This window comes from Camelus dromedarius, chromosome 7 (assembly GCF_036321535.1).
Source record: "Camelus dromedarius isolate mCamDro1 chromosome 7, mCamDro1.pat, whole genome shotgun sequence".
NCBI lineage: Eukaryota > Metazoa > Chordata > Mammalia > Artiodactyla > Camelidae > Camelus > Camelus dromedarius.
The window spans coordinates 47,323,342-47,348,789 of record NC_087442.1 but is presented as its reverse complement, the minus strand read 5'-3'; the positions used below and the strand labels follow the sequence as shown (position 1 = coordinate 47,348,789).

General features: G+C 38.6%; 1 protein-coding gene and 1 non-coding gene across 2 annotated transcripts in view; both read left to right on the top strand.

Moving 5' to 3' along the window:
- DNAH11 (dynein axonemal heavy chain 11) overlaps window positions 1-25,448 on the top strand; it is a 280,424-nt gene that overhangs the window by 77,161 nt on the left and 177,815 nt on the right. The window contains exons 29-30 of the mRNA XM_031455028.2: window positions 8,677-8,826; window positions 11,623-11,856. Coding sequence (XP_031310888.2) covers window positions 8,677-8,826; window positions 11,623-11,856 — 384 coding nt within the window. The remainder of the gene's footprint in view (window positions 1-8,676; window positions 8,827-11,622; window positions 11,857-25,448) is intronic.
- On the top strand, window positions 5,111-5,254 carry LOC116154147 (U4 spliceosomal RNA). The gene has a single exon (XR_004138033.1). It is a non-coding gene; the product is annotated as a U4 spliceosomal RNA (small nuclear RNA).

Sequence of the window (25,448 nt, the reverse complement as noted above, 5' to 3'; positions counted from 1 at the left end):
GGACTGAGGGGCGTGGTGCCGTTATTATGGGCAGCTGGCGTGAAGTTGCACATGATTCACCATTAACACGCTGTGATTTCTCACCTCTCAGGAAAACATCCTTTTATATTTTTTAAGTGAAACAAGTATATTGGTTAAAGTCGGACCAACTGACATCAGTTGGCCCCTTTGTGTTACAGTGCCTTAAAACAGTTAGGTAACAACTTGTTTTTACCCAGTGATTCTTAATGACATGAAATGTCTTTTTGTCTTAGACAAATTGGCACATTTTCTCTTTTCTTGTCTCCTGTGATGATCAGTGAAAGCTGGGTCCCCATGATAGAGCTGTACTAAAGAAAGACATGCTTTCCATGTGATCAGCTGCGTTTGTGTTGTCTGATGGGTTAGTCATGGGTTTCCTGTGGCTATTGAGTGCTTGAAATATGGCCACTGAAGAACTTAATTTTTACCTTCAGTCCATTTTGGTTGATTTGAATTTAAAAATTGATCTTTGATTCAGTTAGTGGAAAACATAAATGTATTTGAAACAACTTGGCTGTGTGAATCTACTTTGGCAGCTGTGTATTTTTTAAAATCTAAAGACAGATCAAGTGTTCCTGATGAAAAATCCAAGTTGAGGTAAGCTGTAAATATAAAATATCCACCTGATTTCCAGGACTTATAACAAAGAAAAGAAAAAAAACTCATTAATAATTTTTCTATTAATTACACATTGAAGTGAAAATACCTTGGCTATATTAGGTCTAATAAAATATATCAAAATTAATTTCACCTATTTCTTGTTCCTTGTTTTAAGGTGGCTGCTAGAAAGCCACTGCTGTGGCAGTTGAGGCCACAGTGCATTCTCTAAAATGACGAGATCGGGAATATATATGCTCAGAAATGTTTAATGTTTGCATCAAAAATACCCTTCAATGGCATTGGACCAAATCCACTTAAGAAATCTGCCAACTTGTCTTTTGAGAAATCTCCCAAATTGCAGTATGAGACAGATGGCACTCAAATGATACCTTTAATTGACTGTAAGTATTGGCATTTGGACAGGTGTTTGTGAGAAATGGGCTTAATATTCGGTAAGAAAAGGAATTGCTGGGCTTAATATTCGGTAAGCAAAGGAACTGCTGGATCTTAAAGGGGCAAATACCTAAGGTCCCACATTGCCATAGCACAGTATGTGTCAACGTGGTGCTTCCACTTGGTTGTCTCCGTGATAGCGTGAAGGGGCCTCAGCACCTGAGTCTCAGGAACCAGGCCGATGCCGCTCAGTGGTCCCTCACAGTGTGTCACATCCTCGACAAGGATTAGTCCTCCTTGGACAGTTAAGAGGAAAAAGTCTCAAGATGCAAGTGGTTCGTTGGCCTCATGCAAGAGTGAACAAGTTTTAGTTAAAATAAAGCCAATCAAAAATCCCAACTTTGTTAGGGGAAGTAGAAGGTGGGAGTGCTCATAGGTGCCTAGAGTGGGGGTGGGGGGTTGCCCTTAGTTTAGGTTGGGGCTGAGGACAGAATAGAGAAAAGGCAAGGAGAGGAAACAGATACAGAAGATAGTCATGGTTTTGACCACCTTGCCATTGTCTCTACTTACCTTTAACTGAGCAGCAAGGAATAGAAGCTGCTCGTCTAGTATATTACAGAAATAGTCAATGAGAACAGCTCCACTTGGCATAACAGGAATATATTTTAGATGGTTGCCTTTGTGTACAGGCAACCTGATACCCAAAGGACATAGGTATTTAGTTGTGTGACAAGAAAATAGACAATCTAATTTTTAAATAAATATGCCGTAAATTATATATCCAGTAGAGATTATCCTTGCAAAATAGTTAATATATGTTGACCACAAATTATATAACAATGTATGTAATTTTTTTTCATCTTGCCAATGTGTTGCCACTGCTCAGAATTCTGTTGCAGCTCCTTTATTGAAATTCCTTCCACAGCCAATTTAGAAGTTACACAGCAAAATCAGAGTTATTACAATGTAGGATTAAAAGATTACTTTAATGTTATGAGATCAGAAAATTGCCTTATAAATATAGGGTCCTACCACCAAGGAGTGTTAGGTTTTGTTGTAGAATCTAAAACTCCTGGTCCGAGCCTTTGTTTGAAGTCACTTGATAAAGATTGTTCAGCTTAAGTTCAGTGGGCAGGGAGGGCTTCCAGCTGTAAAAGATTAGCTTTTAATAGAGTACTATTCCATCTGGGACCAACAAGAAAAGCTGGATAAAATAGTTAAGTAAGTCTGTTTAAATGCACTGAAGAGTAGTTAGCATCAAAAAAAAAAAAAATCAAGATTTCAAGGGCTGAGATAGGAGCAGAAGGAAACCAAGAGAGATTTGCCTGACATTTGATACTGCTTTTCTCTCTGAACTTTGACAGTAAGATGTGGCCAGGGGTGTCCAAAAGCTATCAGAGCTTTCATCAGTATCATGAAACATGAAAGAAGGAGAAAAAAATCTATAAAAACTGGAGTCAGGCCCTGCCAAGGAAGATATTAATCAGAGAATCAAAGAGCAATAGTGATTTGTGACAATAGGAACAAAAGCAGCGAGCTGTAGGATAGTCCCAGTTTGCTTCCTTGAGAGCGTTTCCAGTTGTGTCTTAGGGAGATGGGAACCGGGCTGAGTCTGGTGGACTTCCTGAGTTGAGGGTTCAGAGCTGAGAGTCCTGGGAGACCACGGTGGCGAGTTTGCAGAACAGAGTACCACAGAGAGAATCTGAGACCCATGGAGGGGCCTCCTAGAGCCTTTAGCCCTGAGAATAATTTGCCCTGGGTCACATCCTACTCTAGTTCTGCCAAACAAATTTTAAAAGCAAGATACTAAAGCATCAAACTGTTTCTGGTAATTTCACTGCACTCGAGAACTAAGCTCAGGAAAATAGGAATAAATATATATTGAGCACCAGGCAGGGTGAAGGTTGCAGTGACTGACACCTTGTTAAAGATTACTGGGCACGTGAAGAGGCAGAGACTATCTGACCCACTGTAAGAAGACAGTCAAAACTGACAGAGGTGTTGGAATCAGCAGATAAGGACATTAAAAGTTGTTTTAGCTGTATTCCATATGTTCAAAAAATTAAGGAGAGATGGGGAAAACTAAAGTTTCATATGTGTAACTGGGTGTCCCCAAGTAGGGGCCAGGAAGAGAGAAAGATATTTGCAGAAGAGCAGCCGAAGATTTCCAAATTGATGAAGTAGAAACCCATAGATCTGAGAAGCTCGGTGAACGCAACCACAGGAAACATGAAGAAAACTACACTGGTTTGCTGAAATTGGTGAAAACCAATGATAAATCTAAAAATCATCAAGTTACATTCTATACAAAGAAACAAACATGAGGATGATGAAAGGCTTCACAGTGTAACTGAGAAGATGGTGGAGCCACAACTTTAAAGTACTGAAGGAAAAAAACTCAACCTAGAATTCTTTACCAAATGAAAGTTTTTTTTTTAATGTGAAGACAAAATCAGTATGTTTTCAGACTTTCAAAAACTGAAAGAATTCATGACCAGTGAACTGGTCACACAGGAAGTGTTAAAGAAATGCTTCAGACAGAAGGAAAATGATACCAGACGAGAATTTGGATCTACAAAGAGAAACACGAGCATCGACGTGGTAACTGTGTGTGGAACTAGACCAAACAGGCACAGGAGCCATCCTTCAGAAGAAGGCAGGATGCTAGGGAAGAAGAGAGACTTGGATAGCACGCAGACATGAGTTCAAATCCCCGCTCTGTCGATTACTGGCTATGTTCTGCTTTACCGTTCTGAACCTCAGTTTCCTTATATACCAAGTGGGGACAGCAGTAAGCACCATCTCTCTGGTTTCTGAGCAGGCAGTGAAACAAGTCTGTAAAGAACTGAGAACAGTGCTTAGTATGTAAGTGTAAGTGGCCACAAGCTCTTCCACTCCCTTCATCCGAGACGTTTCAGCGTGATGCTGCAGTTTTCGTCAAGGAGTAGAGCTTATTTTCTCTATTTGGGTTGCCGTGTGACTTGTTTTGGCCAGTGTATCATTGGCAAGAGGCTTGAAAAGCACTCGTACCTGGGCCTTTCCCTTTTGTTGCTCTTTGGGAACCTAAGACCGCTTCATGGTGAGTACGCCAAGGCTGGCCTGCTGGATGAGGAGAAATGGGCTAAATGTCCCTTAAGAGTTGAGTGGATAAATACATCATGTTATATTCCTAAAAGAGAATACCACATAGCAATGAAGATGAAAACTAGTGCTATACATAATAACATGACTAAACCTCACTAACGTAATGTTGAGTGATAGATGGAATATACAAAAGAAATGCTGTATTAATCACTTTGGTAAAGGTAATACCCGTTTATGAGAGGAGGGACTAGTGACTGCCATGGGCCATGAGGAGTTTTGGGTGCAGGTATGTTCTTTTTATTAATTATCTCAGCAGTTACAAGAGTTTTGTTCACTTTGCTAAAGTTTATTAAGCTGTACACAGATAATTTTTTCACTTGTCTGTATTTAAATTTTTAAAAGGTTACTTAAAAACTCAGTTTCTGTTGTCAGCACATTTATATACATTTATATACACATGTGAAGAATGTTAAGGGAGAAATTCAGACTTGGCACAGATAATGTAGGTATGCCCAAGTTATATTAATAAGTGAAAAATCACATTGCAAAATATTAGGTATACTCTGATTTTATTTTGGGTAAAAGCAGACCAAGCAATACCTGATACCTGCTATAATGGTTTACAAAATTTAGAACAAACTCATTTAGTCTTTTCTTCAACATGTAATTACATGTTCACGATTGAAAGTTTGAAAAATATAGAAATATAGATAAAAGATCAGAGTAATATACTCCTAGGTGCTAGTTTTGAGTGAATATAGTTTTTTTTTAATGTGTTTGTGGTTGTGTAAGTCATAAAATACATGCTTAATCAAAATTGAAATATTCTTCTACAACATGATATTTAATGTCTGTAAAAAGTTCCATTATATGAGAGTACCGTAACAGATTTAACCAGCTTCTAGAAACTTGTTGTGTATTTGGACATGCAACATTGTTGAAAGTCTATTTCCCTGTACTGTCACCTATACTATTATTAAAAATATAAAACACACAGACACACAAAAACACAAGCTTTGTGCAGTGGCAGTATCGTAGCCAATAAGGCTTATCCAAGGCACAGTTATTGCTAATTGAAAATATATGTATATATAACAACAACAAACTATGCACCATTTGGACAGATAGTCTTAAGTTTTTGAACATGTAAAAATAATGGACTTACTTTTGTCTTATTCTGGAGGATAATATTCACAGTAGACACAACTGCCTACATTTTGGACCATTTGAGAGTTCTAGATATGCAGCCCAAGGATTTTAGTGAAAACAAAAGTATCAGTATAAATGTAAACAGTGGTTGTGACAGAAAGGATGAAGGTGTCCCAGAGAAAGTGACACTAGCAGAAAAACCAACAGAAAACCCCAAAACCAAAAATAAATTCATGTGAAAGAAACTCAGAAATTTCGGGACATGTTGAGCTCAAAGGATGAAATGTTGGCAGCTTTGAAAGCAAGATGGCAGTGATACGAAGCATAGAAAAGATGCTCCCTCTGTGTCTTTAGTTATGAGGGGAGAGGCAGAAGTCAAGCACTGCTCAGACTACTCTTGATAAGTTTCCTAAAAGAAATAAAACACTTAATTTTTTAATGTTTTTAGCATTTTACGTTAATATACTAAGTATTAATTTACAGTTTTTATTTCCCTGTACTTTCATAATCAAGAGTGAGAGGAATTTTAATCTTTTAAGAAAAATTTTTGCAAATCAGAACATAATCATGACAGAGCCCATTGATTGTGAAGCTGACTGGTCACTTCTATGATCCTGCACTACTGTGCAAAACGGGGACTGCCTGTGTATCCACACCCCCGTGGGTGGACGCACCTGATTTGCTGTGAACTAAGGGAACAATGTTGCAATTTTTGTTGCTCACCTTTTAGAAGCCTACCCAAGATATGATGAAATTACTGAATTTCATGATTTGAAGTGTTAAAATCCATCCCTTTTCTTTAGTGAGGTAAAAAGAATGGCCTCTGTGTGTTAGAGTCTATGTATTTTTTAAATTGTAAAATAAACGTTCTTTCCAAAGACCAAACTAGGAAGAAGGGATTAAATTTCATGTTAACAAGTACAAAGGGATCTCATTAGATATGGAACAAATCTGAGGGCAACAGCGTTCACGTTAGTTTAAAAAGTCCTGTTCTCGCAGAAGCTCTAAATGGAAGACAGAACCAGTCACGGTATAAGTCACGGGAGAATTGCAAGCCGTGGGGTTTGTGTGTCCTGGTCACCCACTGAGTGACTTCAGGACTCGAAGTTCTTTTGAAATGCTTTCCTCGCCAAAGCAGTGATGTGTGAGGGTGTCTGATGGTTAAGGTCTCATTTCTCCTGCAGCTTTGCACCTGAATGTTATTTAGGCCGACAGCACAGTAGAAGCCATTAAACATCTGTGCACCTCCTGGCCACTTCAGCTGTGACAGTGAACTGATAGATTATTGAAAGTACTTTCTGTGTATAAATGTCCTTTGAGTAATACACAAGGATGCAGGAGACCATGATGACCCAAGCAGTGATAATCAGCTATCTCTCTGTCTACCCTGAAAGTGAGCGTCTCAAAAACTCCTCTGTTTGAAGCTCGGAAGATTCCTTGCTGTGATTTTCTTTAATACTAAAACTGCGAGTACAGCAAAAATTTATGGCTAAAAGCTTCAAAGATGAAATCACCCACAAGGAGTTCCTTACCGATATTGTCACGTGGGAAATTTAGGCAGGTTGCTGTGGTTCCTAGAAGCTGCTATTGGGATAGTTATCAAGTCCTCTTAAACTGTATCTCCAGAAAACCTCATTACAGAGATGGTACCTCCCTGTTGGTAAATGTTCTATAGCTTTAAACCATCTTATGATTATTAGCATCTTTTATTATTTTCTTTTATTGAGGTGACATTCACGTAACATAAAATTAGCCATTTTAAAGTATATGAGTCAATGGACTTTAAACATTCACAGTGTTGTACGTCCATCACTTCTGTCTAGTTCCAAAATATTTTCACTACCCCAAAATAAAACCTCATACCTATTAAGAGTCACTCTACATTCCCTCCTCCCCCAGCCCCAGCAGCCCCCAATCTGCTTTCTGTCTCTATGAATTTGCCTATTCTGGCCATTTCATGTACAAGGTATCGTACTATATATGGTCTTTTGTATTGGACTTCTTTGAGTTTAGCATGGTGTTTTCAAGGCTCATCCACATTGTAGCACATTCCAGAACCTCATTCCTTTTCATGGCTGTACAATATTCCATTGTGTGGATAGACCACAATTTGTCCATCATCTATCAGTGTCATTTGAATTGGCCCCACCTTTTGGCTGTTGTGAATAATCCTGCTATGAACACTGGTGTACAGGTATTTGAATACTTGTTTTCTGTAACTTCGGGTATATACACCTAGCAGTGGAATTGCTGGGGCCTATGGCAATTCGTGTTTAACTTTTCGAGGAATCCCCAAACTCTTTTCCACTTAGCAGCTTTTACTTGTACCACATGTAAGGAGGGGGTGCGTCTTCCCACTCCTGACACTCCTCTGCTTCACTCTGCCCTTTATCCCGTCCACCCCAAGGGAGGTGGAGTGGCTTTCTTGACTGATACTCATTCTCTTCCTCCCCATGATTCCCAGCCAGAATGCCCATGTCCTCTCCTTCTCTCCATGCCGGTCCTTCTGGGTGGAGAGGCCTGTCCTGGTCTGTGCTGTTGGGACTGGATGGATAAGTATTGCTAAGTTTCATGTTCTGTTTGGAGGTCAATTAGACTTTCATCTGTGAATTGACCTCTAGCAGAGAAAATGCCGATCTTTGTCTTTTAACTTGATGTGTTTTCTTCAGGTAGCCTTGAACCTGCCCAGGGTTCAGCATGCTATTTATTGGGGATTCTTTTGGAGATCCTACATCTTAGGTTGTGATGGCTGATGAATTTGAGCTTTGTAGATGTGATCTGGATTTAGAGGTTTAAGATCTGCCCCTTGTTCTTAGCAATGTCAACTTGATGAGTTCACCTAATATTTTAGTCAGTGTCTTTATCAGTGAATCTGGGGGAATTCTGTTCACCTTTCTTATGTAATGTATATGCTATGGGGTTCATGTAAGTATCAAAGCAAGTGCACAATAACATAGGACCCAACACAGGAGCAAGAGTGTATCTAATGTACATTTTTGTTTCAGGTATTTTAATACAGCTTTTTTTTTTTTAGCAGTATAAGGTTTTTTAATGGTGTAAGTATAATAATATATCTGAATTTTAAAAACTTGGCCATGAAATTCCCAGCAGGATAATTGCTGCAGGAATATAGCACAGATAGAGAAGGTGGTTAAGGCTCCAATCTTTAAGTAGAAAAGAGGTAACTTAGCCTGATAAGTAAGCACTTACCTCCCAACACCTGATGACGTGATCAGAGCACCTGATCTCTGTCAAGGTTGTTAACAACTCTTGAAGTTAAAATTGATTTTATTTTGAAGAAAAACATTTTGAGACAACTCTGAAACTATAGAAAGACAGTTTTGTAAATTCACTTAGCAGCATCTCTAGATTACCCAAATATATCTCCAGTAAGAAACACTCTCATCTCTTCTCCTGATCTCATCTTAGGTAATGCATCATCTTTCCAAACTCTTCGACAGCATCGCAGATCTGCAGTTTGAAGACAGTCGGGATGTTTCCACGCACAGAGCAGTTGGAATGTACAGCAAAGAAAAGGAATTTGTTCCATTCCAAGCTGAGTGCGCATGCATAGGCCATGTAAGATTTGGTTAGGAGGTTTTCTCTGCTGGAGAATTTGGGGGATAATGTTTCAAAGTTGACTTGAACAAGGAAAAAATCAACTCATGTCAAATCAGGCTCAGGTTAGTTTCATGCTCAGAGAGTCCCGTTTATCTGTGTCCATTGTAACCAAGGGTTGCTCCGCCGGGCTTCTACCTGCTCACGTGGCTTCAGCAACCTGCAGGCTCGGAGATGCTAGCAGTCGAGCCAGACAGGAAGGAATGTACCAGATGTACGAGTGGACCCTAGAAGCAGTAGCAAATGCAACCCATGACTGTGTCTCCTACAGAGTGTATTGTTTTCACCATTGCTCTGAGGACAGGGAAGGGTTAAGGTGATGCGGTGCCATGGCTCAGGGGAGCACTTTTTAAAGAGGCTGCGGTTCAGGATTCTGACCTGGATGTTGTAAATGGCTGCTTGTAAATAAAGTTGAGTCCACTAAGTTGATGTCACCTAATTACCATGTGCACAGGCAGTTAAGGTAACATATTCTCTTCTCTCGCAGCCAGATACCTCAAGCATATTCTTAACAGTTACCTGTAAGAATGGCTTGTTATTATTTATCAAAGAGCTTTTGGTGTTTTTAGGTGATTTAGAGGAATTGCATCTTTTTATGACAATGCTTGTATAGCTTGAGTTAATCCACGGAGTAACGGAGACAGTAGCCTCTCTGATGGAACAGTATGGGTTGAGGCAGGGGCTTCTTTAAAGTGTCCCTTGCAGAAATGTGAAGGCAGCCTTTTTTTACAGGAATTTTCTTTATTCTTTGTTGCTTTTTAATACTGTAGCAAAAAAAAAAAAAAAATCCTGCCAAATGCAGGGGAAGCAGATGGTGGAATACTTTGATTAAAGTGTATTTTTGATCTCTTGGGCTCTTTAGGATATTATTACAGTGATTAGAAAAAGTCACCATAAACTATCTTGACAAAAGTGCGCTGCTGTCTGCCTCCTCCCCGGCAGACTGCTAGCTGACGGGCACAGTGCCCGGAAGGAGGATGGTCCACTTGACACATGTTGGGTGTCACCACAGGAACCTTTGCGACTGAGAATTTTCACAGTGCTCTTGATTTATGTTCTCCATATAGCAGCTTAGACTAGAAACTTTTGGTCGTGTACCACATTTACCCTCTAATGGCCTTTGTTTTATAAAAAGATGCTTTTACTTTAGGTCTTCCTGCCCCCACACTTCTATGGTTGGTTTCTCCCAATTGTGACTATTTGCATTTTATTCGGCAAGTGCTTACTGAATACCTACTATGTACCAGCTGCTGGGTTAGGCTTTTGGAGATAACAAAATAAATACGACATAGCTCCTGTCCTTGTGGAACTCTCGGGCTCATTGAAGAAATGGATATACACATAATTAGTGATAATGGGAAGTGATAATTCTTGTTGTAGAAGGTCAAGCAGAAGCTGCTGGAAGACCAGGAAGTGGGGGAATCAGGCAAGCACCTCAGCAGAGCTTAGTTTTTGTTTTGAGCTGAGTTGCCATTGTTGGTATCATCATCTGAACGTGGGAGGACATATCAACTTGTCTGTGTGTTTGGTCTTCCCAGATGGGCTGGAAAGTTTTCAAGAACAGGTGGCCATCTTGAGGACATGAATTCCAGAATAATGGGGAGATGCTCAAGTGATGTCTGATTTACTGAAGGAACTTGTTGCTTGGTGACGTTAAGAGTTGTACCGAGTGACTAGAGCAGTGATAGAATCACGTGCATTCAGGCACGTGAACAAAGCCCAGCCCAGAAGCCAGGGGAGAGGGCTCTTAGGATGTTGGGGCCATTGACAGGAGAGTGCTTCCTTTTTCTGCCAACAGGGCAGGCTGTCAGCTCATTGACCACAGATCATGCCTTCACAGTTCTCCAGAGAAAGAGGTTCTAGGAATGAACGTGGCTGTCATCTTCACAGAGGCAGGGAAAGAAATCGGGTGTTTAACCTTCAGGATTTCCTACAGTCCTTGAAATGTATTTATCATAGTCATTTTTATTGCTATGGTCAATTATTTGCAAATAGTATAGGTATCTTTTTTGTTACATAGTATCCCAAGGCAAGAGATCTATGGATAAATGTAACAAGGCATATTTGAATAGGGTGGAAAGCTGACTGAAATATATTTGTGGGAGCAAAATAAACTTCAAATGAATTTTTTTTAAAAAAAGATGAATTTTCACAAGTCAGCAGTTGTCCTCTTTCTCGTACTCTCCTGCTATCTAATTTCTGACAAGTGTGAAGATGCAAGCCAGTAGGGAATATAATTAAGATTCTTGCTGAAAACACTGTGTCTTAAGACCAGGATCTATGATGATTTTAGGGGAGGATCTTTAGTAGTTTTAAAATTTTTCAAAAGATACATTTTAAAAACCCATTTCCGATTATTTCCAAATCTCTAGAATTTTACGCTAGTATATTGACTGTGATGTGTGGTTTCTCAAAACACTGTGTGTTGCCAGAGGGTATCTTAGTCTAGAACCCTTTGGTCTTCAAATCTGAAAAATAAATAACTGAGGACACCTTGCCAATTGAGGGTGAGGAAATTTATCAGCCAGCTGGTGGGTGAAGTAAGACGTGCAGAGAAGACAAGATCGTGTAGGAGAGACTCCATGCATCAGTAGTTCACCCGCTCCTTGGAGTCATCCTTCTAGTTTTCTACAAGGGGTTTAGAATAAATGCACCTGAGCTCTCCCTCTCTGCGTGGCCGTTTAGCCCCTGAGAAGATGGAATCAGCCCTCTTCCATAGGTAAGCCTGTGTTACAACATTTCCATTTGCTCTCAAAGGTGGAAACGTGGCTTCTGCAGCTGGAACAGACCATGCAAGAAACAGTGCGATGTTCTATCATAGAAGCCATAGCAGCCTATGAGGACAAACCGAGGGAGCTGTGGATTTTTGATTTCCCGGCTCAAGTGGCACTAACTAGCTCGCAAATCTGGTGGACTACAGATGTGGGAATAGCCTTCAGCAGGCTGGAGGAAGGCTATGAAACGGCCCTAAAGGATTTCCACAAAAAACAGGTATTTTATAAATTCATGATTTCAAGACTTAAAGGGACTTGAAGAGGTAAACTTCATTCATTCATTTTTTTTAATTTAATTTTTTTGGGGGGAGAGGTAATTAGGTTTATTTATTTATTTAAATACAGGTACTGGGGGTTGAACCCAGACCTCATGCATGCTAAGCATGTGCTTTACCACTGAGCCTCCTCCCATTCATTCATTTTTGTTTATGGAGTGTCTTCTGTGTGCAAGGCGCAGTGCTAGGAAGAGGTTAGCAGTCAGTTGTTCAGCTTTCCATTCCCTACCTTGGTGTTACCCTTCTTGTTTCCTGTGTGGGTTTGAGAAACATCCATTATGTCCATTATCTCCCAAGGCTCTAGTCTGTCACACATACCTAGATACCGTACCTCTTTTTTCCTTCTGTGTTAGACTTTCCATCTAGGCTGATAAAATACGTACGTGATCTATTTGACTCGAAGAGAGAGAGGGCTGTTCAAAAAAGACAAACGTTTTCATGTATTTTGTTTTTCTGTTAACTATAAATCACAGATGAGCATCTTTGGAGGATAGTCTATTTTTAACTCCATTTTATCACCCCAGTTATGCTATGACCTCTCCTTAAGCCTCCCATCTTAAGATGTGCTCTGGACTGGGGAGCACTCACAGATGGAACCTTTCGCTTGGCTAATAGGTTAGGAGAATATTAGGCTTATCTTCTCAGGCCACACTACACAAAGTGTATTCCCTGTTCCAGCAGCAGTGACATCCCCAGGAAGCTGGTCAGAAATGCAGAATCTACCCAACACCTACTGAACCAGAACATTCTTTCTAACAAGATCCCAGGAGATTTGTATGCAGTCAAGTTTGAGAAGCGCTGTCCTGGTGTATTTGGGGAAGAACTATTCCAGTGTGGTTGTGTACAAGAATTATATATGAAAATAAATACTATGAGTTAATTTAGAAAAGAATATTAGGCTTGGAAAGGTGTTTAAGAATTAGTCTGTCTACCCTTCTTGTGTTCAATGGGTAAAACCTAAGCCTCAATCCAGATATTTTAAGTGACTTTCCCAGTGTCGCACATTTTGTAAGTGAAGTTGACGGGGCTGGCAGAATTCAAAACTCCTGTTACTTCTCCCCTTACCGGTACTTTGAACTCAGTACCTTAAAAAGCAAATAGATTCAGGTAGTGAAGGGTACTTGTGTTGACTATCCCTTCTAGTTTGGCTCTTGTAGTCTCAAGTAGAGACCATCTGACTTATTCATGTTACTGAAGAAGTTTTTGTCACTTACTTTTGGAGAAAAGTATATTCTTTTTGATTTTGCATCCCTAGGGAAATGGGATATTGGTTTTTGAAGCAGGCTTGAAGTCACAGGATTAGGTTGAAAGAAGTGACTGGTTTTCCCTAGAGTACTAGCTCTGCAGTTCTAGGCAATGCTCCTTGGATGAGAAAGTGAAGTAGTTAATTTTTTCCCCTCCAGGGGTGTAAATAACTGAGATAATTAATTTGTAATGAATTCTGTTGTGCTTATTAAAATAACTGACTGGTTAGTTGATTTATTGGTATCTGTGCTTTTATTATAACTATAGTATTTTTATTATATGTTTGAGTAAGGATATTTAAAAATACTTAAATATCCCTGCTTAAATTTTAGCTATTACCAGTCACCGCTCAAGCTTGAATCTTTCAAGAAACGTAGTTTTGCTTCCTCTGTTCTAATATTTTTTCCTCTTTTTATTTAACTATCCCTTGCCCCCAATTTATTATTTTTTGTGATAATTAGAATATTGCTTAAAACAGTAATTGATCTCTGGTGGATATTTCTTTTTTATATCATCTTTATTATCTTCAGTCTCATGACTTCTTTATTATATATTATTAAAGATGAAGAAGTAGAAAATCCAGAGACAGAAAGGGAAAAAAGGAAAATAATTTCTTAGAAAACACCCATAGATTCACTTCCCATAGATAATCGTTGACGATATTTTGGCGTACAAATGGCAGAAGTTTCCTCTGTATCTGCTGTCTCTTTTTTTATATATGAGTGTGTGTGTGTCTATGTGTGTATGTGTGTCAGCAGTATGTAGCTATATGTACATGTATGTGTAGTTATTTCTGTTGGCTATATGTATACAAATAAGAAAAATACCATTTTACAGTCCTTACATTTTGTTATTTTATATTTTCACTCAATATATTATCTACATTTTTCCTTTTCATAAATATGTATCAAATTCATGCCAAAAATGACCAAGTCTTACCCCTTTATATGGCTGTACTAGAGCCGACGTGCTCCCTGCTGCTGTCTCTGGGCGGATGCTGACAGTCTGACCGCCCGACAGGCCCTGTTCCAGGCTGTGTGGTTCCAGGAGTGACTTCCTGCCTTCGTGGTGCTTACAGCTGCTCCACTACTCATAGTTCTTACTTCTTCCTCCTAAGGACCTTAGAATCTTTTTTTTGGGTCTCTTCTTCCCATTTTACTTGCTGTTGTTTAACCTTATTTTATATTAATCACCATAAATTGTGTTGTTATTTTAAATCTTACATATTCTTAGCAACATGTTTAGCAGTAACTTTGCTCGGTATTGTTTGAACCCTGTTTCTTATTTCTGTGTCCAGTTCTCCTGTTAAAGTATATCTTATAGCAGTTTGCCCACTGATGGATAGTAAGTAGGGAGTTTTCTGATCCTTTGTCTTATTTTGACTTCCTTCTTGATACTTGAGATAGAGAATTCTGAATTGAGAATTATTTTCATTCAGAACTTCAAAATATGATTCCATCATTTTGTAGCCTTGATGGTGATTGTAAAGTTAAATTGAAATCAGACTGTTTTTCCTTCATAAGCAATCTGACTTTGCCTTCAGCTGATTTTAAGAATTTTTTTTTTACTTTTTCTGATTCTGATGTTTTATTATACTCTATATAGTTGTGGATTTTTTTTCATGCTTTTTAAATTTAGTTTGCTGAGGTCTGAGTGAACTTTGTGAATGTTCAGTTACATTTCTTCAATTCGGGAAAATTCTCTTCCCTTTTTCTCTTTGATACCTTTCTTCTGTTTGCTCTCATTTCTTCCTCTGAAATTTTATCAGCTGTATGTTGAATCATCTCATGCTATCCTCCCTGTCTTTTAATCTCTATATTTTTAAACGCTCCACTTTTTTGTGCTGCAATTCAGGTGACTTTTGGAATCTATCTTCTAGTTCACTAACTTTTTCCCCTTCAATGATTAAGAAAAAGGAGTCCAGGACCAGATTACACAAGTTCAAATCTCAGCTTTGCCATTCATTAGCTCCGTGACTTTGGGCAAGTTGCTTAACCACTCCGTGCCTCAGTTATGTGATCTGTAAAACAGGGATAATAATTGCACCTGCACCGTGGTATTGCTAGAAGGGGTAAATCAGTTAATATATGTAAAAAACTAAACAGTACTTGACAAAATTGCAGTACTATGTAAGTGTTAGCTACTGCTGATACTGTGAAAATAATGATACCAGTAACAGTGTTGTCTAATATGATGCATAATTTAAGGAGTTCTTCCTCAACAATTATCATACAATTTTTCAAACGTACAAAGCAATCAAAAGAATTGTACCACGGTGTGCATGCCTACCTCCTAGATTCTACAATTAACATTTTGTTTCATTTTCTCATTTCCTTATCACATTACTTGTGCTTGATCCAACCTTCTATCAAACCATCAACCTGTCTTAAATTTATGATTCATTTCAAAGGAAGCTGCAGATATCAGTAATCTTTGCCCCAAACACTTCAGTATACATACCCATTTCATTAGTTTGACTTCAGTCACTGTATCTCAATTTCCCAAAGTGTTTTTTTTTTGTTCTTTAAAAATCAGTTTTATGATGACTTATCTCTTCATTATGGTTTCTTCTATCTCAGTAATAGTCTTATTTAGATTGTTCTACTAACTCTTCAGAGGCTGGTTCTTCTTTTAATTTGAATTTGTTTTTTTCTGTGTTCATTTTTAGAGGTTATCTTTATCTAAGTTTGTTTTATTCTGGAGGAATTCTGTGTGTCCTACGCTAAGCAGATGTCCCTACAGCATGTTTTTCTCCTCGTTTCTTCCAAGTTTCTGCAGGTTTAATGAGTTCTGGATTAACGTTGTGGTTAATTACTCAGGCTTGGATTTCCAGATCATACTGGCAGGGGCAGTTTGGATGCCGTAGCTTCATGTGGCCTGGGATTTTGATTTATTTTAGGGGACTTTTTTTTCCTATCCAAAGCCCCAAGATGTTCCAAGCTTTCTTCTTGCTTCTCTGAACTGGTGGGTAGAGGTTTTCTAAAACATTTTATTGGACTGTGTTAAGACTCCGAGGATCTCAGCTTTATGTCAGCATCTCAATTCCAGTTCCCTGCCCTGCTCAGGGAGTGTCAGAGGAAGAGAACAGAAATATTCTGTTGCCATGTGGGCAATTTAACGTTCCGTCTCCGATCTTTGGGTCTCTACTCAGATCCTCCTCTAGGCTGCCGTGGCCTGAGCCTGCTAACCTCATTCTGCTGCTCTGGCTTTGATGCACATCCTTGGCCTTAGGGAACATCAGTCACCCAATCTCCCTCCACCCTTTCTCCTTCTTCCTTCCCACCTCTTTGCTGGGCCATGTACTTTGCATGTGGATGTGTTTTGTTTTATTTAAATGTCCTCTGTGTTAATAAAGGAATTGTTCATTCAGTTTAACCCAGTATGTTGCAAGACTGCCTAATGTTATTATCACTACTGCTTAATACTGGCTATTGAGGTTGTTTTTATTTTTGACTATCATTAATACTGCAGTAAACAGTCTTGTATTTACACACGTTGCACATATTTTCTTTATTTCTTCATGATAAATTTCCAGGTGTAAAATTGCTAAGTCAAAAAATATACCTTTTTTAAGCCTTTGAAACCTCTTGCCAAATGTACCTTTCACCTGTGTGTGAGATTTGTCCATTCCCTCCCCTGTCGTCAACGTTGGGTTGATTCTTTTTATTCTTATAGCTAAAGTTATTCATATGCCACTAGCTTTTGCTTTATTAAGCTAATTAACAAAATTTAGCTTTTTTTCTTCTTTCAAATAGTTTTAGACTTTTCCCTTTTGTTCCAGAGTTGTAATAAGGGTTCTTTTTCGTGTTAGATGAGAGGTAGACAAAGAGGATGATTTATGAAGAAGGCATCTACGTGTTTAATTATGAAACACTTCTGGCGTGACCTGAAATGTTTGACAGAGCAGCCAACAAATGCCTTCAGTACAGTATTTGAATTTTGCCCCTGCTACTGATATGCATATTAGAGAAGCTAACATTTGAATACTATTAAAGCTGTAGTTTGGTTCATGAGGGGGGTGTGCATATAAACTGAAACCCCCTTTAGGTTTTTGCTCTTTGAAAATGGATATAACCATCTGCTGGAGTTTCTTTTTAATTAAAATTACTCTTGCTAATACTGGGAGCAGTTTTTAAGATGACCTTTAGTCCTTTAAAATAGTTTAATTTCAAAACTGAAATCAGAGTAGGCTATAACAGATGATCTACCTGAACAAGTAGTTTTTCCTTATTTTCCAAATTGTGGTGAGATAAACTAAGATAATCATTTTAAACTCTCTTTTCCCCCAGACATATTGTGATTGTGTGTTATTGTATGTAATGTTGGGATTAAAGGCAAAAATACTGCATCTTGGATATATATCCCTGCCTTGTCAGAGTCTTTGAAAATAAAACAAGTAAAATAAATATAATTTCTCTAATTTGAGGGCTCCTTGGCAAAAATAGTTTGTTTTGTTAGGCTTGGGATCAACTAAGAAAGTTTTTCCACTCTTCGTTTATTATTGAGCTGTGTGAAAATCATCAAGAAAGAGATGGAAGCATTTTGGGCTTCAAAATACTAATTACTAGTGTGCTGGGACATTGCCTAGGGCACTTTTAATAAGAATCATAGTAACCAATATAAAACTTCTCTTATTAGCCATTCATCCTCCCCTGCCACAAATATTCAGAAATATTACATGTATAAGAAAGGGACTCTCGTTTTTCTCCTTAGGGTCAGTTTTGCCTTCATTTTTAATCATTGAGAAATTATTTCAATTAACAATTGGATGCAGCATTGATAATGTTCTTATCTTGTCCCAACCCTGGTGCCCACATAAGAAGGCTGTGGAGCCTGCAGTTACCCAGTGCATTTTGGACGTAAAGTTGTTTCTTGTTTGTTTGTTTGTTGTTGCCTTTATAGAAAATGTGCTCTGATGGGCTCACACTTCATAATCTAGCAGAAACCTACAAGATGATGAATAGAGCACATGTTCTCTCCCGTCCCTCTCATCTGTTAAAAGATAATTGGCTGATTTAGTCGGCTTTTACTCACTGGTTCATATAGCAGATGGAAAGGATCTCCAAAGAGTTGGATAAAGCAAGAGACTTTGCTAGACCCAACTGAACGGGAACAGGGAAATTCGGCCGGGCATTTGCTGATGAATTTAATTAGCATTACTTTCCTTAGCTTACAGGGAACCAAGGGAAGTCTTGGAGCTGCTCAGGGAACGTGGACTGAGCAGGCAAACACTGATTGGTTGACCGAAGCCTGCCTTTTCCGGGAGAGCCCAGCATAGAGACAGTTAAGTTTTGGTTTCCTGTTGTGGGGCTTAGCGTGAGCGACTCCAGCTTGAGCCCAGTCTGGTTACTTTAGCACATTAAAAATTATGTGGAAAGACAAGGCATACCAAAAAAATCATATTGTACCTGGAAATACTAGACAAGATAATTTGAGGAATGCCTAGAAGTTGACAACAGATGGAATCGAACAGATAGATGAGAAAGAGCAGAGAGAAGTCACGGTCAAACATACTAAAAAGAAGCTATTTCAATGATAAGTCTATTTTATCCCAATAAAATTCCAGAGAAATTATAAATTTAGATTCAATAAAAGTAAGAAACATGTAAGGCTCATGGTCAGTGGTCAGTGATAAGTATTAAATGCAGAAGAAATGGACAAATGGAACCAGTTCAGCCTCCCAGTCATCCCAAGACGTTGTCAGTGAGAGTGTTTGTCCCCAGGATACAGCCCTGGGAAATAACTTCATAAATGAAATGAGACATTTATTGCGACTTCTGCCATGACTGTGTCTTGACTCTAGAGATTGGTGGGGCCACTTTTTCTGTGCACGATAGAATACTAAATATTTAAGTCGTTATGGGCCATATAATCACTTTCACAACTCCTCGTCTCTGCTGCTGTAGTTGGAAAGAAGCCATTTGGGAATTTTTAAATGAATGGATGTGTCTGGCCTCCAATCAAACTTTATTTATAAAAGCAGGTGGAGGCCTGTGGTTTACCAATCCCTGTTCTAGACAAAGAAGCAGAACAGATCCTGAAGTAACTCAGGGTCCCCACAATGACAGAGGTGGGTAAGAGAAAAAAAGATCTGTTTCCCATTTAGGTCATGTGTCCAGTCTGACCCATTAACCCGAGAGTTGATTCTTTGTACAGATCGAACACTGACCAAGATTGGCAGTTCAGAGGAGAGGGCAAAAACAACAATAGGAATAGGGAAAAGAAACATAACCTCTATGAGAAGGAGATTTTAAAAAGACTACACAACACTGCATGTGACTTTATGCTAGTTTTTAAGCTGAAAACTTAAATTAAATGGATGGTTTTCTCTGAACACTCTAAGATGGATTCAAAATGAGGTGGAAAACTTGAATGGACCAGTAACCACAGATATAATAGAAATGGTAATCAAGTTAAAATTTAAAGTTAAAGTTATATACCCCATCAATAGAACCCTGTTCCAGTGGTTTGATCAGACACCTAAGAATAGGTAAATACCATGTTATATCAACTGTTCTAGAGTATAGAAAAAGATGGAGAGATTTTTCACTTTATAAAATAAGTTCTAAATAGACTTGATACAAAAAGCAGGCAGTTATGAAGTACTGGAGAAAATTCTGTTGGCCAGTCTGATGAATTAGCAAATCTTTTCTGATCTGGATTTTTTATTTAACACTGTAGGGAGACAGTCCTTTGTGGGTCTCAGATTTTGTACATCTTGTGAGCAGAGTAACTGAGTGCCTTTGTTTGAGACTATCTTTGCAAGAATGTTTGTATAGAAACATGTTTGCTATAGAAGATGTTTGGTTATAAGATTTCTTTATTTTGGGTCAAGTCCTTTGTCAAGACATGAATAGACTACTCTTTTTATTAACGGTATATTTTGTGAGCAGAATGTTTTAATTTTGATGTAGTTTAGTATGTCAAATTTTTCTTTTGTGATTGGTGCTTTTTATGTCATGTACAAGAATATTCTCCTGTTTCCTTCCAGCTTTTTTAGGGTTCTTGGTTTTTCATTTAGACATGTGATCCATACGTCTTTTCTTTTTCCTTTGAATTAACTTGGCACCTTGGTCAGAAGTCAAATGACTGTATGTATGTGGGCTTGTTTCCAGACTCTCCTGCTCTGTGGATCTGTTTTTTTGTCTTTATGCCACATCCGCACTGTATTAATTCCTGTAGCTTTAGAGTATATAGCCTTGAAGTCATGTTTATATATACTCTCCAATTTTGTTCTTTTTTTTTTTTTTTTGTCAAAATTATTGAGGCTATTGTAGATTATTTTCATTTCTAAATAAATTTTACTGTCATATTGTTTATTTTTAAAAGCCTAATTAATCTTTTAGCCTAATTTTTAACTGGGGTGACAATGAATATAAGAATGTTGGGAGGATGGATATCTCAATAATGATAATTCTTAAAACGCAAGAACATGCTATGTCTCTTAATATAGGTCTTCTTTAATTTCTCTCAACAGTGTTTTCTGTAGTTCTCAATGCAGAGATCTTGTATGTTGCTTGCTAGACTTATTTTTAAATAGTTGATATGTTTTGATACTATAAACATAGGCTAAATAATTTTTAAGTTTTATTTTCCAATGTTTGTGGCTGGTGTATAGAAATATATTGTTTTAATATTCACCTTGTGTCTTGGGACTTACCAAATTTGCCTAGTTTTAGTAGAATTTTTTTGAAAATTTCATAGGTTTTCTATGTGCGTAAATATATCATCTGTAAATAATGACAGTTTTTCTTCCAGTCATCCATTCTTTTTTGCCCTTTATTTATTTTTCTTGAGTTACTGAATTGACTAGGATTTCTGGTCCAGTGTTGAATAGAAGTAATCGGAGCAGACATTCTGGCTTCTGCCCAGCCTGAGGGAAGAACAGTGTTTCACCACTAAGTATGATAGTAGTTCTAGATTTTTGTAGATGCCCTTTCTCAAATAGAGAAAAATCCCTTCCATTACCACATAATGAGAATTTTTATCTTGAAATGTGGAACATTTTCAAATCTTTTGAGATACCCATGTGGTTTGTCTGTTTTATTCTGTTACCAAGGTGAATTTTTGAATGCTAAGCCAACTTTGCATTCCTGAAATAAACTCCACTTGGTTATGATGTGTTATCATTCATATGTGTGTATGTTTACTGCTGGATTCTATTTGCTAATATTTTGTCCGCAAATTGTGCATTTATGTTGTTGATAAGGGACATTTATCTGTAATTTTCTTCTATTGCAATAGCTTAGCCAGTTCGGGGATCAGGGTTATTTTCCTTAAAAGGAATTGGGAAGTACTGAGTTCTCAGGTATTTTGTGAAGGAGTTTGTGGTAGAAAACACTGGTGATGCCATCTGGGCCTGGTGTTTTCTTTGTGAAACCTTATTAAATTATAAATTGATTTCTTTTATGTACATGCTGCTGTGTAGCTTTTTTTTTTCTTGTGTCAGCTTTGGAAATTTGTATTTTTCAAAGTATTTACGCAGTTTATGTGAGTCTGGGTCTGGCAAATTACAGCCGCCTGGCCCGGTGCTTCTGTCTTGGGCAACTTTCACACTTCACTGGCTAAGTAAAAGCCACATAGCCCTCAATTCCCACAGCATTTACTGTCTGGCCCTTTGCAGGAAAAGTTTGTCCACCCCTGGTCTAAATTTGCAGACTTACTGACATGAGCTGGTCTTCCTGGCTCAGTATTATCCTTGGCACATCCGGAGAATCTGGTATCATGTCCCCCTTTCATTCCTGGTGTTGGTGATTTGTGTTTTCTGTTTTTTTTTCTTACTCAGGCTTTCTCTGTGTTTATCAACTTTAAATGTGTCAAGAACTAATGTTAGACTTTGTTGATTTCCTCTATTGTTTGCCTTATATTTCACTGATTTCTGCTTTATCTTAATTACTTCTTTTCATCTACTTACTTTGAGTGTAATTTACTCCTCTTTTTCAAGTTTCTTGAGGTGGGAGCTTAGATTATCTATTTCATACCTTTTAAACCTGTAGAGAAAATCATGCTTCCTAGTGAAACATTAGAAGCATTTCCATTACTGTCAGGAGTGAAGTAATTAATGCTTACTGTCTCTGACGTTCATTGTTCAATATTACACTGGCGTTTGCAGTATGATTGAAGAAGTAGGAAACGAAAAGTGGAAAGGAAGGCAGTAAACTGGGATTCCGCAACACTTGGCCTGACGGTGTCAGAGAGTAAGGGACCTGGTCTCTTTGGCAGTTTACTTTGTTCTAGATCAGAGGAAAATCCATTGTTTCTGATAATTTGCTAATGTTGAAACGTTGGTGAGTTTCAAGGTTCGAGATCCTTGTTGCTATTGCTAAGAAACACAAAGGGCATTACTTCCATGTATATCCAATTGGAAAGGGGTTGAGGGTTCTGGTAGCTGACCCCCAGAGTGCTGTTGTAGTTACCTTGTAATATTCACTGCAGTTTGCTGAGCTGAGGCCCATAAGCTCCAGATCTTAGCATTTCTACAGAAGGGCCCTTCCAGCGTGTTTGCCACTGTGGTTTGCGGTGCCTGGGTTGGGAATTCTGCCATGCCTTGATGTTGGTAAAATTGCAGCACTTCTGCTGCTACAAGGAAAATGTTCTTCCTGTGTTGCCTTGTTTAAATCTACAGTAATTAGGGACATAGGTCTTCAAGTTCACATATACTTGGCCTCTTTATACAGGAGCTTGGTTAGGGCAAAACTGAGAATCAGCCGCCACTGTGCATCAAGACCAGCCCTTCTCTCTGACTTGAGTCTGTTACTGTCTGTGCCTGACACCTTCCTTCATGGTGAGCTCACCATCGTCCCATCAAGCAAGCTGACCCTCTTTGAAAGAACACCGTGGCACCTTAGACATTTATAACATATAAACTTCAGTGATCAAGATTCATGTCTCTTTCCTGAGGTTTGTGTTCATGTTTATCCAAATCAGAGAATTCATGGGTGGGGGATACCTGGTTACCTCCTTCCATCCACCAAAATCATTAGAGGTCAGCTCTTGCCTGGCCAAGGTGCTCTGTTAATGAATATGTTTTCCACATGGATAAGTTTTGGGTTTATGAAATAATACAATAAATTCCTAGAATCACATAGTAAATCCTGGGTTCACCACTTGTAACTGTGTGATCTTGGGCAAATAACCTCATATTCTCATATATAAAATTGGAATAATAACAGTACTTTCTTCATAGGGTTATTGTGAGGATTAAATCAGACATACATATATATATACACACACACATATACACACAAATGTACTATACATATACACATGTGCACTCAACACTTGTTAGTTACGTTAGCTAGGAAGTGCTCAGTAAACGTTAGCTCTTGCTGATGCCAACAGAGAGGAATGACATCACTCATGATGGGGTTGATGCTCTGCCCTCTGCACCATCCTCTTGTTATCATGGAAGGATAGCCTCTGACTATGGGGAGCTATTTCTCCACCAGTCCTCTAAGTCTCTCCACATCTGGACTCACAGGATTTCCCTGACTACCTTTTGTGCTGTGTCCTCAGATTCACATGCTGGCTCATTCCCATCAGCAATTAAGCATCCCTACGTGTCTCTCACTGCTTAAAAACAGTACAGCCACCAAAGTTACTCCTTGAAGCCACACCTCCTTCCATTTCCTGCTGTACCCTGGAACTTTTATTACGATGAGGCTTCTCGATCTAAATATCTATACTTACTTGTTCCCCTTTCTCCTCCCCTTCATCATGAACCATTTCTACCACTTGACTGAGTCTGTTTCTTTCTTTGTTTTCATGTCAGAAATACTTCCTCCTTCTTCAAGTATTCTCTTTCCTTATATTTGTGTTTATTTGAATCCTACTTTTCCATCTACTTTTTGGGTTATTCTTCAATTTTCTTTCCTTTCTCCTCTTCCTCCTCCTGCCCCATAATTGTCTCCGTTCCGTATGGCTCTGACTTGGGTCCCTTTTTCTTTCCACCTCATCTCTTCTACTTGTGTGGCTGCTCAGGTTCTTTTATAATTTGCTGATGACTTTGAACTCCCGCTCAGACCTTTCTCCTAAAGCACAGTCAAAAGCATTTTGGACTTGGCCATTGGAAGTTTGACAGGCACATCCAGCTTAAAACATTCAAAATACATTGATGCCTTCTCAAAACCCATTTATCCAATGCTCCCAAGTTCATGAAAACACCAGCACTTTTCACCAGTTGCTCACACTAGAAGCCCATTTGACTCTTCTTTTACCTGATAGCTGGTCAACCACCAACTCTCTTCTGTTACCCTCAGTATATTTATTCTCACTCTTTCCTCTACCGCTTTGTGGATACCTGGTCACAGCCACTCTCTTTTCTCAGCAAGATAACTGTAGCATCCTCTTCTCTGGTCATTTTTCTCCAGTCTTGTTTCCCTCGAATTAATCATACTATAGGCGGAAGAATAGTTTAAAAGCACAAATTTGATTGTTCCCCCACCACCACCTCCTAAAACCCTTGAGTGGCATCTCACTCAAGCCCTTGGAGTGAAGCTGAGACTCCTCAGTAAGCTGGCCTAGCCCTGCGTCCCTCTCCGGCATTCCTGCCCACCTGCTCCACCTCTGCCTCCCCTCTCACCATCCAGACTTCTTTCTGTTCCCTCACATGGCCACCTGCCACATCCTGAGCTGCTTCTGGTGCCTTAAATGCAGACTCCCTGAGTGGGCAACCCCTAAATTCTCTACAACCTAAATTGTACTCATTCTTTGGGTCTTAGCATAAATACCCTTTCCTCCAAAATGTCTTTCCAAGCCCCAGATTAAGCAAGATCCTATTTCTATGTTCTGTCATAGTACTCAGTACTTGCCCTAGTAAGACAATTATAATGATTTTTTTCCCTTTTTTGTTGAAGTTTGGTTGATATACAATGTTCTGTTAGTTTCTGGTGTACGGCATAGTGATTTGGTTATACATATAGACACATATTCATTTTCATTATAGGTTACTACAAGCCATTGACTATAGTTCCCTGTGCTATACAGTAGGACCTTATTGTTTATTTTGTATATAGTAGTTTGTATCTGCTAATCCCAGACTCCTAATTTATCCCTCCCCCCTTACCCTTTGGTAACCATAAATTTATATTCTATGTCTGTGAGTCTATTTCTGTTTTGTAAATAAGTTCCTTTGTGTCTTTTTTTTTTAGACTCCACATATAAGTGACATCATATAATATTTGTCTTTCTTTGACTTCCTTCACTTTATATGATAATCTCTTGGTCCATCCATGTTGCTGTAAATGGCATTATTTCATTCTTTTTTTATGGCTAAGTAGTATTTCATTGT